We start from the raw sequence: 14,822 nt of genomic DNA on the forward strand, positions 1-14,822 counted from the left end.
CCTTCTGTCCATTTGATTACGTGCATAAATCTTATGTCTTTAGCTACCGTGTTTCTCACTGGTGATCCTGAAAAGGCAACAGAAAGAGCAACACTGTGGCTCAGAACAGGGAGACTGCTGTGATGGCAAGAGAAGGTTACTTTAACCTGGAGCTCAATGGGTCTATTGAACATCTAATAGATACCTTCAACAAGGTATCTCTTTGTTTGTATCTTCTCTTTTATAGAAAACTAAAAGATCTGACTTTGGTTTTCAAATGGAACCAGTAAAGGAAGTGCACACTAACATCCCTGCTTTTCTACCCCCTGCTTTTCAGTCTTCATTGCCAGAGTGTAAGACTATAGTTTGTATTTCTGGAACAGCAGAAGTTCTGTCATCTGATTTTTGTGTCAGAATAGCTGTGGGTAAATCCCCAGTTTTCCAAGAGAATATTGATCTAAACTTTGCATCCTGTGGATATAGTGATAGGGAGAACATTGGTCTGTGCAGACGCTTAAGGCTGGAGAATTGTTCCAAGTAGATGAGTTAGAAAGTTTTTTAAGAGAGAGACAGGTTTTTTTCGAACTCTAATTAATATTCATCCTATGCATAAATCAGTTGCTCCTTGGTTTTGTCCTTAGCAGCATGGCCAGAATAAAGTACATTCAGCCCAGTACTTTGTGTTTGCTGTCAGTCTGTTAGGTCTGTGAAGTAATGACTCTTTCCTATGGCTTTGTGGAGCTGCGGAGAGGCCCGGGTGCTTTCCTAGCTATGCCACTGTGTTGCAATAGCAACTGCCAAAGGAAGAATAGAAAAACAGGCCTTTTTTTTTTTTTTTTTTTCCCCTTCAGCCTTTGGGGCAGAACACCTTCCTAGGCCACAGGATTTTTTTTTTTTTTTTTTTTTTCCCTCAAGTTCATAATCCCTAACAGATTTTCTCCCTCATGAATTTATTTAGCTACGTTTTGAATCTGGGTGTACTGATGGCCTCTAAACAGTCTGTATCACAGCGTTCCTGTACGCAGTTCAAACTGTAGTTCTTCTGTAATATGCTTTCCAGTAAACCTTTATCTTTACTGTCAGTTGTTTTTTGTTGTGGTTTTTTTTTTTTTTTTTTAGTAGGAAGAATAGTCCTAATTCTTTAGTTTTTCTGGATGCAGAAGCTGTTCTACCTCATCACAGTCCTCTGTATGTTCTGTAGTCCTGCTATGCTCCTTTTAATTGAAATAGTAATTTCTTATTTGAGTATCACTTGCCTTTTGCCCTTGGGAGCATTTTGAAGTTAGTGCCAGTATCTGAAGAAACTACAGCTGCCTTTGTTAGAATAGCTGCAGCCTAAATCTAAGCAAGTGGCTGGATGAAAAGCTCAGTTTGTTTTTTCAAATATACAATCATTCATCTATACTCTGAAATCCTGTATTTCAAAAACATCTTCAATGATTCTTTATTGCTTTTAGAAATAAAAATAAGGTTTCTTCTAGTTCGTGTTTTGTTTTCCATAGCTGTTCCTTTTAACTTGCTGTGTCTTCAGCAACTGGTATTTTTGCAGTGCCGATTAGTCCAAATACTTAGTCTTTTGGATGGTAAATGTATTTTTGCATTTTGTTTTGTGCAGACTTGTGCATGTATATGTGTGTATTTCCACACACAGACATATATTTTAGATTATTAATAAAAATAATGAAATTAATTTAGTTATCTTGTTTGTGATTTGGCTGGTAATAAAGTCAAATATTTTGGATTAATGTTAGGAGAGGAATTCCCGACATTTCTATTGGAGATAGTGTTTATTTTCTGTCTGGAGTGGCTAGCAAATGTTTAAACCTTATGAAAAAATATAAAAGGTTTCTTGGACGGGCAAGATTTTCCAGTGCTGAGACCAAACATAATATTCCAACTTTGTGGGTCCTTGTACTAAGCAGTCCTAGGCTTTGGATCTTAATAGTGGAATGTCAGAGTGGCCTAAAGGTCAGAATCAAAACTGATATATTTCAGGAGCTTGTGTGTTACGTGAAAATATAGAGATAAGAGAATTCATTTGCTTTTTTTTGACTTTACTAGTTTGACGTTCAGGATGGTCTGTGTCTAACCGTGTCAGGACAAGTGTCTCTGAGCTTGGTTATTTGCAGAGCTAGGGGTTCTGATAGCTGTGAAATTGGTGAGAGAGTACCACTTGTCCAAGTGCATCCCATAGCTAGCTTATTACTCATTAGTTTTCATATTCTGTGCCAATGGACGTGACCACAGTCTGTCCTGAGATAGGGACACACCTGTCAGTTTTGTGGTCTTTGACAGCCCTGTCATAGCTTTGGGAAGTCAAAGAAGGCAGTTGGCCCTGAAATAGTTTTGATATCTTCTGACATAGCAGTTTCTTTCAGCATTTCTTTGTCTTTAAATTGCATCATGTTTTCATATAACTGAAAACTGATAGACTGTGTATTCTAGATTTTAACTGTCTCTGCAATGAGTATTTTTAAAAATAGAAGCAAGACCACTGTAAGCAAAAGCAATTTTCAGGCATTTGAACCTCGGCTGAACCTTGAATGATCCACCACTTCTATTTGATGAATGATCCCCTGTTTCTCCTTAGTAGTGTTGAACACATTTGCCTGTTGTGTGACCTTGGTTCTTAACAATTATGTTCATGGTTTCATGCTTTGCTTATTTTTGCCTGTTTAAATACACTGCTTGGAACTGTTGTCAGGCTAAAATATTTTGCAGATGTGTTTCATTGGTATGGGACAAACGCTATACTTAAAAATCAAGCTGTTTTAAGGAATAAGTATTGGAAATGTATCATGATCTTTAACATTAAGATGCCTTTCAATCTGTGTGTTTGTTTCTTAACAGTTCAGTGTTACCAGATTAGGACGCTGGATTGACTTTGAAAATGACTATAAAACCCTTTATCCGGAGTTCATGGAGTCTGTCTGGTAAGTGAACTTGTATACATTGCACATATGCTTTATGAATTTGAAATGTTAAGAAAGCTTCAATTATTGTAAACATGTGTTGGTCTGTCTGTCGCTAGAACTGTTTTGAAACATGCCACATTCAGATAAACAGTGGGCAAAGTAATTAAGGTGATGTGAAATCTCTTGGTGTTGCAGTGAGGGAATTAATTGGCCTGCTTTTTTTCTTCTTCAGGATAGTAGGGTTTCAAAATGGAGTACAACAGTACTGCTTTTAGTGAGCACTGAAATGTTACTGCTCCATGTCAGTTTAAAAGCAATTCTGAAGATCTACTAGTATGTTCCTTGCTTAGTTTAGGAAATTACATTATACTTCTACATTCTTGGTGTTCTTCAAACTGTCAGCCGCAAATGGGCAAACTATCCAAACTCAGTTTAGCTCTAAACCTCTTCTTCAAGCCTGAATTTAGAGGCTGGGAATCCACTGTTACCTTTTTCTTGGCAGCATAGTTTGACAACTGTGGATTGCTGGTGCAGAGCTAAGTAAAGTTCGGGTATTTTGGCAATGTATTCAGGGTGACTTGGAATTCCAAAAGACGGGAGGACCTTATAGGTTAAGGATAATCAAATTGGCCTAACACAGTTAAAAAATGGCAACGTTGATTCCTTCATGTGATAGAATTACAAGGTGAACTGCAGAGAGAAGTTTAGCAGAGTACATGCTGACAAAAAGCCATTCAAAAGTGAATTCTATGCATATTACAGTATTACTGATGTTTTTTAGTATTAGTCTTACTAATAACATTTACTTGTATGGTTACTTACATCTAGTTATGATTAAAGGATTGACAAAACTTCTAGATGTCTCTGAAGCAATTGTAGAGGGCTGAAGTGCCAGGGAGTTTTAAATAAGCATTGAAAAGATGGCGCGAAGGGAGCAGATGTTTAACTTAGCTGAAGAAACCCTGCATAATGATAAAGCTAAGACTGACAAGAAGCCTTCCTTTTATAAGCTATAAAAATACTTAGTGGCACTCTAAATCCTATTTAACTAACATCTTCCAAGGACCATTTAAAAAACAAACTGGACTTGAACTAGGTGCAGGGTCTCTCTCAACAGCCCAAGCCTTTTCTTGTGTGTTGGGGTTTTTTTTTTGAATTTTTTTTTTTCCCCCCTTTTTGTAGTTTGTAGTCTTTCACCTGGCTCACAGAGGTTACCTCCTCTAGCTTTTGCTTTGGATACAGACTAAAATAGAAACTTTGGATCTGAAATCTCTGGTACGAGATTTCAGGAAGTATGTAAGCAGGCACCCTCTTAATTTTGTACTTTCTTGCTTCCTGATGTTATTAATTTTTCTGTGTAATTATTTAATGAAATACATTTTTTAAAAGTCTGGTTTTAAAAGTTGTTTTTTCTGGTGGAAAGTCTTCTAGGTCTTGGAGGTGCATGTTACAATGCCATTGCCAGACTGCACTCCATCAGAACAAGAGGTGGAACCACCGGTGTTTGCATAGAGTGGAGGGAGAAGGGGAATGGGAAAGGAGTGTGTGGTGCTTGTTTCAAGGCAAAGGGAAATAATGATTAAAGAGAGCTCTGTAACTGTAGTTACAGTAGTGCTTTTGACAGGGTGGTACTGTCCAAACCCCCCCCCCCCCCCCAAATCAGACCTTTACCTAGGCAATCATCAAACTGAAAATCTGTGTTACTAAAGTTACATTTTAAGTCTGTTGGGAGTGTTTATTTGAACAGTAGATTCTAGTGTGCTTCTCTTACAATTGATTTGGGTTTTTTAATACGAGTTCCTTTTTGAATTAAAAAAAAAGTTCTAAAACTTTAGTGTCCAGCTAAGTACGAAAGAGAAACTGCAGATTAATTTCTGCATGGACTGTAACCTGGTGACCATATTGGCCTGTTCTGTGTTTTGATGGGTTCTTTTGGTGTGTTTGTTTTTGTTCAGCCTGTGGGAGTAGAATGCTGCTCTTAAGCCCAGAACCCCATTAATAATAATAATAATGATAGTGAGCATGGCAACCCTGGATTTTGTGGTTAAAATATAGTAAGGATTGTGTCCTTAGTCTTTTTAATCAGCTAAGCCTTTCTGTTTGGGTTGTTGTGTGGTGGCTGTGGTGGGTGTGTTGGGCGTGGGTTTTTTGTGTGTGCATGTGGTGTCTTTTTAATCTCTAGCTCTTCCTGAGGCTTGCAGTTCTGGAATAGCCTCAACTGGAATTGCTACCTTTGTATCAAATGTAGTGTTTTCATCCATGATGGTTTTTGTTGAGTTCTGTGAGCTGATGTAATACTTCCGATAAACATTTCCAGTGGTGGCTGATTTTATCCAAATTACTTAGACTTGACACCAGATATATCTTTTGTTAGTATTACTTTGTTTTGTAGCAATACTGTACAAGCTTAGGATGCTAGAGAGCATTATTTTCATATTTTATAATGGGTTTGTTGGAAATGGCTGCTTTGTAAGTATTTTGATGCCATTCCATATGGTAGCTTAGCCGATAGAGTAGAATGAATTCTCAGCCTGCTAAATTTTGACTTAGACCAAAAATTCATCCAGTGATAAAATTGTGGCATCTTGGCCGAATTTTTCAGGGGAATATTGAAGGTTGGTGTCATTAAGAGGTGATACTGCAGTGGTTTCTCATATGAAGATATAGTTAACTCTTCATATCTTAAATAACTTAAATAGAACTCTTAAATTCTAATTCTGTAGAACTTGTCTGTCCATCCTGCAGCCAGCTTGAATCTCAATGAAAATGTGTCCTTCACTGAAAGCATTGTAATGAGAATGATGTTCTTGAGCTAGTATGGAACAAATGTGCAATATATTCTTGCTTTTTTTTTTTTTGTACAGCTTGTGTGACAGATACAGTGAAATTGAGAAGTTTGATATGATCTTAAACTTTCTACTGATCTACAGCTGGTCTGAAAGGAGCATAATGAGCTTTGGGGAAAAAAAACAACTAGTAAATTATTGTCTTCACTACTGGCTTACTACGTGGTTCTCAGGCTGGCTGTGAGTTTGCACCTCAAGAACAGTTCTCCCTGGCCACTGAGGAAACAGCCTGTGAAGTGCTGAGGAGGGGAGGGGAATAGCTCTGCTGTCAGGGCCCTGGCATGTTTCTGGGTCTGATGACTAGGGGTTTTAATTTCCTCCTTTGCACAACTGCAGGGTTAGTTAAAGAGCTTTCTATCTCCATACGGTGGCTACGTTTAGCAATTGCAGTCTGAGGTAATTGCATTGTAAAAAGAGTTGAGAGCTCCGTGTGTGTTTTGAAAGGCTTGTATGGTGTGAAACCCCAGGTGGTGCAAATATTTCTTAGCTACTTCTATACCCTAAGAAAATACTCGAGTCCTTTTGTGATAACAGTAAATAGTGTCTGGGAGGAGAAAGCAAGCTATTCCTAGTTAGAGTAGAAAATTGGTACTCTGCATGTTTGAGGTCATGGCTGTACACTGAAAACTCTGCTCTGTTTACTGTGGAAACGCAGTATGGAGCTCATCTTGGGGATGGGGCTTTATGTCCATTTCTGCCTTCCTTCCACTGGACCCATCTCAGTTGTTCCAGCTTCAGTTTTCATTTTAGGATTGTTATTAGAGGGGACCTCTCTTTCCTTCTTTACCAGATGTGGTCTTTGGCCTCACAGCGCTGCCCTTTGATATTCTGTAGTAGCGTCGGGGTGCCACTGGACTCCTAAGCTGCAGCTGAAGAGGTTGTAGGTAGCTCCTGAAACTGGTACATTTGGCTTGGGTTGCCTGACTCCCCATGGATAGCTTTGTTTTAGTTTTGGCATGATGTTTTTTTTGTGTGTCATATTCTCAAGATGAGCTCTGTCACTGATGTCAGTGTCTAGCTGCCCTAGCCCTTCTCAGTGAGAAGGTGAATGGGGACTCCCCAGTGAGAGGAGGACTAGTTTGTTGTAAAGATCAAAGCAACTGGATTGTTATGTTGGATTTTTTCTTCTCTGTGTAAGCAGTAAGAGTTGTTTTCTGACTTCATTTTTTCCTGCCTTCATTTTTTCCTGCATGTGGAGTTTATCCAGCACTAAACCAGAATGACTTCAGAACAGGAGATCTCTGGGTCCTAACAGGAATCACTATTGCGTTTTATGTATTCAATGACTGTAATGATTCTCTAAAGAGATACTGTTCATAAGAAATCTGTTTTGTCCATTTTTCTACTAGCTATCTGCATTTTTTTGCCTCATACTTGTATTTCTTTTGTGCATTTAGTGCTCTAGTCCCTTTGTTGTTATCTTCTTACATGTATTACCTTGTTTATTCTAAAGACAGGCTGTGTTTGTTATTCAACTTAATGTTCTTTTTACGTTTATGCTTTTTTGACTCATGCCCAGTGTTGTTCGAGTACTTTTTTGGTTTTCATCCCGATGCATCTGGTTTTGGTTGTTTCTTTCTCTTTGATTTCATCTTGTCTTTAAAGTGTTGCTTGTGAGTCATGGAAGAACCTTTTCATCAGAATCTCTGCTGCTTATGGTGCTGTTTGGATGCAGTCTGCTTGCTGAACTGTGTAGCTGACAGGGCTTCTTACATAGTGTGGTGTTTGTGGTGTGGGCTTTTTTTTTTTTGTAAGTCTACAGAAGCTATTAAATTATCGCTTTATCTTGACATGAACTGGTGCTAGGTCACACAGCACTAATTTTTTCCATTTATCTATACTACCATGGATATGTTGAAATCATCCACTTCTAGATTCTGCTGTCATAATGTTTTGCCCACCTTCCTTTTAGTCTTTGTCAGTAACTGAGTTTACAATTCCTGTGTTGTTTTTTCTTCTAAAAGGAAATAAAAAGGGGGGAAAGCACTTTATATGGACTTGAAAATAGTTTCTCAATGTTATTAAGGAGTACTTTAATTTTCTGGAAAGCTAGGAGTTTTCAAACCTTTAGAAAACCTGTAGATACTGCGTTATTGCAAACAGAACCGCTTGATCACTTGAAGTCGCTTGATACCCAAAGGAATGGCATTAAGAACTTGAAAAGCTCTGAGATCAAATCGTTCTCTTCAATATGAAGTGAGTGTATGTGTTTGAAGGGGGGAAACTTGCTTTTGCATCTGCTGGAGGATACTGTGGAATGTTGGGTTTTGTGTAGGATGCCAAGGGTGTTTTGAGTATTGCGTTGACTGATTCATTATCTTTTGGAAGCAAAGTCTCCCTTTGTAGGAGTTTTATTATATCCATGTGGTGTTAGTGTGGTGTGTACATGACTTGGATCAGTGAACATTGTAGCAAAGTTCTGATTTCTTGGAAGTTACACTTATGCTGAGGGTAACTCAGTCTTGGTTACTGACTGGGCTCGAAGCAGTTGTATCATCCCCTCATGACACTTTAGGAACAGCAAACTGTTTTCAGTTTGTGTCATGCTTTTTAGATGCTGAAGATACCTTGCATCTTTAGGGACCAGATTCTCTGTTAGCATGCGGCTGAAATATGCATCTTGAGTTCAGCTTTTCCCTAACCTCATTTTTCTTAAGTGAAGGAGTATGTAAGTGCTGCTCCCACAGCCAAGAGGATGCAACTAAATTTATTTACATTTGAGGAGATATCTTGCAGAATTGGAGGAACAGGGTTTGATTTCTAACTTCTATGAGTAAACATTTTCTGTTTGTCAGTAGAAAGGAACTTTGTGGTTTTGTTAGCTTATTTTTTTCAGAAAGGACTGCAGTTTCAATTTTGGCTTACAAACCTAGAGCCTCTTTCTTGCAAATTGTCAACATTTTGCAAACATAAGGGTCAAAACATGTTTTGATAGTTTGTCTAAAACGTCATGTGTTGAATTTTAAAGCAAAACATGATATACAGCTATAACTGACTTTTACTGTGTTCACCTTTAGCAGCTATTTTGTTTCAGGTGGGCGGTGCTGCTAGCAGGAAGCTCTTCAGAAGTCATCTCCTGTGCACTTCTGATGGTCACACAAGAACTGTTCTCAGAAGCTTTTTTTGTTAGGGAAACCAATCAGGTGTTTTTCAAGATGAGGGAACAGTTTTTTGTAGTGCTAATGAGGGCTGCTGCATCAAGCAGCAGGCTTGACTCAGTCGTAATTCTACTTATGTTGGAATGGTTGTCTGAGAGTAGAGGTTATGATAAACTACAAATGAGTGGTCGTTATGAACGGAAGTGAGAGCTCTGAAGAGTGATGAGGTTTGAAAGCCCTTCTTTTTGTGCAGCAGTGGAACAACTGGAGAGGACTTGGTTTCCAATAGGGCAGAATTACCACAAGAGGGAGGTGCTGGCTTGGCTTTTTAACTTGGCAGCTCCACCTAGTGTTCACCTTTCCTGAACAGTTTCCTGAGTTTACAGTTATATTTACAGCTGAATTAAATATTCAGTGTTTCTCTGAGTAGTTTTAATCTATGCTGTTAGTAGGCAGAGTTCTTTAGAAAGTAGAGATAAAGTGGAGCTTTTTTCTGTAGATATTTTAGTTAAACTGTTTTTTAAAGACAAATAGAACACCTTCAGTATAAATGCTGTTATTTGTCACAGTGTGTGTTAATTATCCTCTAAGGTGCTAAGCATGCATTTAAATTTTTAACTTGCACGAAAACTTCTGCAGTTAGCCAGCTCAAATGTGTGTGCTGAAAGCTGATGAAGCTATATTCACAAACAGTTTTTACAAAAAACTGATTTATGTTTATGCAAGTTTAAGTTGATACAGTCTCTGTAGAAGAGATGCACTCCCTGCTATGTTTCAAATTTGGGTGAGGGGTCAGGCAGCCACAACTGGCCTGTGGGTGACACTTATTTCTTTAACAAGGTTACTTTTGGGTGGTATGTGTAAGGTAAGGCACCTGCGTTGGAGTGCACAGCTCTGAAAGACCTCTGGGTTTGGCTTCTTTGGCAGAATGTGATGCTGCTGAGAGTCACTTAGGGTTTATCCATCTTAGAGTTCAGATTATTTAATTTTTCTGATGTTAGCGGCCTCATAGGAAATGTTGGACTTTTACTGGAGGCTCATGGATGAATCTGAGTGGACTGCATGTCTTCTCGTTTGACAGTCTGTATTTTCTCCAGCAGTGTAATAATTATTCTGATTAAGATACCATATGACTTCCATGACAGAAAGTCAGTGCATATCTTCTGATGTTCTTGTTTTGGGCTGCAGACAGAAATCAGTGCAGTAGTCTACTTGTGTTTTGCGTTGAAGATTATGGTTTCAAACATAGAAGGCAAGTCACTGACTTAAATACAGGTCCAGATTCTCAAGCACAAAATGTCAGCCTGCAGAAAAAAGTGCTGCTTGCCTGGAGCTCTTTGTCTGGAAAGAGACCAAAAAAAGTGATCAGGATGGTTTGAAAATGTAGTTTGAGTAAAGGAGTTTTTAAAGTCAGGAGTGTTTAACAATTTGGATGTGGAATTTGAAATGACTAGACTCTGCAGAAACTCTGATTTTTTTTTTTGAATTGAAATTAACATGATTATTTAAGGACTGCCCTCTACTGCCTCTACATTTAAGGTAGCCAACCTGCAGACTGTACCACTAAGTGTGCCAAGTCAGTGAGACCTGATAAGCTGATAAATGTTGATGATCCTTTAGTAAACCCTGCAGTGTTCAGATAGGGAAACATAGGGTTTTGTCCATCATGTGGACACTTGATGAGTTGCTGTGTAACTCAGAAGTTTCCAGCTTCTGTTCATCTTGAGCATTGATTCTGTTTGTCATTTGTAATATTATGTGCAGTCTTGATTGTTTCAAGAAGACTTAAGGATCCAAATATGCTACAGGCTGTATTGAAGATTCATAAACTGAGTTAAAGCTTAATGTGAGACTCTGATCTTAGACAGGAACTGGGTCCAAAGTGAGATGAGCTAATAAAGGAGAACATTAGTGTAAATTGTGGGACTATAAAACTGAGTTCATTACTTTGCATGGTTAGCTGTGCCCTCTTCTGAAAAGTGCTCTTCAGATTGTGAGGATTTAAGCAGGGTGGGTTGCAGATATCTCTAACCTGTATCTGTCTCTCTTCTATAGCACTGGTTGCTGTAGCAGGTGGTTAAGATCATATGATAAGTGACCAGCTATGTCAGTACACATCTTCTCTCTGAATTATGACTGATTTCAGCCTTGTTAATAGTTCAAATTTCAGGTCATCTTTGTATTCAAGATGTTTGAGAAAGGTTTATCAGCAATATGGATTTGTGTTTCATCTAAATACTATGTGCTATGTAGTCAGTGCATGGAAAACCAAGCTGGTAGAATGAGCTAAAGCTAAAAATCAGGTAGAAATACAGTTGCAATCAATTTATCTCTTTCCTTTTTGACTTGCAAATACTGTCTTCAGCTGATGATTGATTGTTTAAAAAAGGTGTCGTTCAGAATGGCACACCAGCAGAAGCAGAGCCCCATTTTGCAGTTGATTTACTAAATTTGAAAAGCTAAGTGCTGTTTCATGTTCCTTGTTTACTTCCAGGTGGGTTTTCAAGCAACTGTATGACAAGGGACTAGTGTACAGAGGTGTTAAGGTCATGCCTTTTTCAACTGCATGCAACACCCCGCTGTCAAACTTTGAGTCCCATCAGAATTACAAGGTAAGTCAGTATATGTGTACATCATATGGTGCAATCAGATTTCTCTATTGTCTTCAGTTTAGATTTGGAAAGCTTTATTAATTTTTGCTTGGTGGTATGTATGCGTATTATTAGAGTCCAAACTGATAGTAAGAAATAGGTAGATGGGTTAGTTTTTGTTATATTTTGCTGTATTTGTTTGGGTCGCTTGATCTCAACTTCTTCCCAGTTTTTCTTGGTTACTACTTACAGATATATAAAGTACATACTTGCTCTATTCTGGTAAATTACTCTCACTTTCTCTCAGGGCTTTCAAGATGAGTATTGCACTGTGTAGGGTTTTTATGGCAAATACTTAGAGGAAAGCTGCAGCTGTCCCTCTGCAGATTAGAAAAGAGGAAGGTCCTTGACAGAGTTGAAATCTGTGATGGGATTAATAAGAATTGTCAAACACTGTGTGGTTGTAGAGCAATAGGGTAACAGCTTCTCTAAGAGTTGTTAGTTTAGATTGAGGAATCCCAGGAAAATGTTTTACCAAATATAATGCATGTTTTATAAGACACTTTAAAAATTAATGACTAGATCTAGTAGGTGCAGCTTCTCAGTTGCAACAAACTTATGTTCACACATATGAAGGCTGAACTTGTATCCCAGTTTTCCAAATTTCGTGTTAGTTTGTGGATGGAGGTGTTGTACCCTTTTCAATCCCCACCAGGCCTCCATATCCTTATATCGTAAATCTTTCACTTAACAAGCACAAATTGTACATCCAGTCTCTTTTACATCTTGCCTAAAAAGGTCAGTTTGCTGGCCAGAAATAGTGTTTTTAAAACAAATGTTTAAATAGACTTGTAGTACGATGCAGTCCACAGATACTAGAGCTTTCAGCATTGCCAAGAGGTGTTTGACCATACTGAAGAATAAAGGTTTTGTGATTTAAGAAAGTGAGACCTGTGAAGATATTTCAATATTTGTGACCGACAACTGAAATAATTACTTTACTCATACTTATTAACTGACATTTTATACAGGCTCGGATTAGTGAGCTTTCTTTAGAACAAAGACTAGTTTGGTTTTTTGTGTGTGTGTGCTCTTTTCCATAGAGCAAAGCTCTTTTCTCTTCTTGGCTCTTAATTAAATATTTAGATGATATTTCTTACTCTAGAATCAGTAGAGTGTGTGCATGCGGGGGGTGTGTGCTGCTCAGCCACTTCATGCAAAAGTTATCTTTTTTGTCTGCTAGGGGTGGTATTTTTGAAGACTGAAATGTTGAGGGTCTAAGCTGATGATTTATTCTTGGCAAGATGAGTCATTTCTGGGTGTAAGGCAGCTGTTATCTTTCTCACTGTGGAAAGCAGGCCTTGGCTTCTGTTTATTGATCCTGTGAGAATCAAGACACAAATAATGAGAAACAGGACACAAGAAGCATGTTTAGAAACAGAGTTAGGTGTCTGATGTACACTTGAGTAAACCATGTCAGCAGCTTGTATTATGTTTAACTGAAGAAGTGTTGTCTTCAGATGAAAGCAGGCATAATTTTGTGAACAGATAAAACATTATACAATGGCATTACTTGGCAGCCTGGATGTTGTTTTTTATGTCTTGCCAGTTGTTTTTAATCTACCTGATCAACTTAGTGCTTCAGAAAATGAAGTGTTTAACAATTGGTAGAGACAGAACTGTAGCAATAGCTTGATCTTTGCTTGGTATTGAGCGTGGCTGGAGAGTTATGTAATATTTATGTTTTACTTTCTACTGCACTAGATGTTCACAGAAAATTCCCTCTGGAGCAGCCCTTAGCTCAAACATTAAATAGCTGCCTGTCCCATGATGCCATTAACTGTTCCATGATGTTGGATGGAAACCAGAGAGCCTTGCATAGATACGATGAGGGGATAGGACCTATTTGGGTGTTTAGGGTCTGTGTGCATGGCACCCATTTTTGTTTGGCATTTAAAATTAATAGTGAAACTTCACATTTGCAAGATTAGACTTGCGTTTTCAATGTGTTTTTCATAGTATGTGAAGTGACTGAATAGGATTGTACTTGTCTGAAATAAAAACTTGTTTTCAGGGGATTTTGTTTTTCAGGGGATTTTCACATTTGAAGGTGAAGTTTTATAGAGTAGCTGAGAAAGGTCTCCTCCTATGAGATTTTTTTTTTTTTGTACTCTTGTTGTTGAGTTCCCCCCACCCTTGTTAACAGCTTCTTAATAAGAGATTTGATCTTCTTAAGTGATGGCTATTCTTCCTGCTCCCTGACTTTAGAGGAAAAGGTGGGAAAAGCCTTTGTGTAGCAGTATTTGAGAAACTGCTGATTTTCTTGACAGTTGAGAATAATTCCAATTTAAAAGTTTATAATCATAAGAGGTACCCAAGGGAACTGGCACTCAGCTCTTTGGTGTGTTGACAGCTAATTTGCAAAATCTTATTGCTAATCTGAATCTTTAACTTGTGGCCTTGTTGGACTGATAGTTTGCACTGGTATAGTGGAGGAACATTGTGACTGGCGTTCTCTTCAAACTTTCTTATCCTGCCATTTAACCTTCTACCACTACAATGATGAACTAGGCAAGTTGCAAGATTGGCTTTGGTGGATGGCAGTAATGCTTGCTGCTACTTAGATTTGTATTTTCTCCCTAATATGCACAGCAAACTTTTTTTTTGCTTTTATCTTGTTTCTAAGGATGTTCAAGATCCTTCAGTGACTGTGAGCTTCCCACTGGATGAAGATGCAAGTGTTTCTCTTGTTGCTTGGACTACTACTCCTTGGACCTTGCCTAGTAATTTGGCCCTTTGTGTGAATCCAGAATTGCAATATGTAAAATTGAGAGGCAAGTGTTAACTGAAGGTGACATATAATGAACACTTCTTTCTTTAGCGCGTGTGAATATGTACTTATATTTTGTATGATAGATTGTTTTATGCTAAATTTATAGCACTTTGCTGGGGTCGGATCAGTGTTATTTGGGAAGATGGGATTTACTTCCTATGAGGCTGCTGGTTTCCAACTGCTGCGCTCTTTTTATTTTACATGTATTGTGAGGACTGTTCCCTAAAAAATATTGATAGATGAAATAAAGAACAAGAGCAAATGTTTTACCTGTCTTCTTAAAGTCACACTATGTTTGAGAGAGAGGCAGATGTGTCAGGGTGTCCCCAGCTTTTTTCTTCCCTCCTTTCTTGGGGCTCAGACTCATGAACAAGTTACTACTACATAACAGCTAAGTTGCAGTAACTGAACGTATCTGTACTCTTAACCTGTTACACACCGAAGATGTCACATGCTAGTATCCACCTGGCTGAAGTGTGATTTTCAGCACAAATGTAGGACAAGGTATATACCGTGGTTTCCAACGTAAGAGTACATTTGACCAAGTGCCTTGGCTTACT

At 38.3% G+C, this 14,822-nt stretch overlaps 1 protein-coding gene across 1 annotated transcript in view; it reads left to right on the forward strand.

Annotated features, from left to right (window-relative positions):
* Window positions 1-14,822, forward strand: part of IARS1 (isoleucyl-tRNA synthetase 1) — a 104,109-nt gene that overhangs the window by 1,499 nt on the left and 87,788 nt on the right. The window contains exons 4-6 of the mRNA XM_086470502.1: window positions 2,830-2,912; window positions 11,333-11,450; window positions 14,116-14,263. Coding sequence (XP_086326628.1) covers window positions 2,830-2,912; window positions 11,333-11,450; window positions 14,116-14,263 — 349 coding nt within the window. The remainder of the gene's footprint in view (window positions 1-2,829; window positions 2,913-11,332; window positions 11,451-14,115; window positions 14,264-14,822) is intronic.

Source organism: Leptosomus discolor, chromosome 9 (assembly GCF_034619465.1).
Source record: "Leptosomus discolor isolate bLepDis1 chromosome 9, bLepDis1.hap2, whole genome shotgun sequence".
In the NCBI taxonomy this organism is placed as follows: Eukaryota; Metazoa; Chordata; class Aves; order Leptosomiformes; family Leptosomidae; genus Leptosomus; species Leptosomus discolor.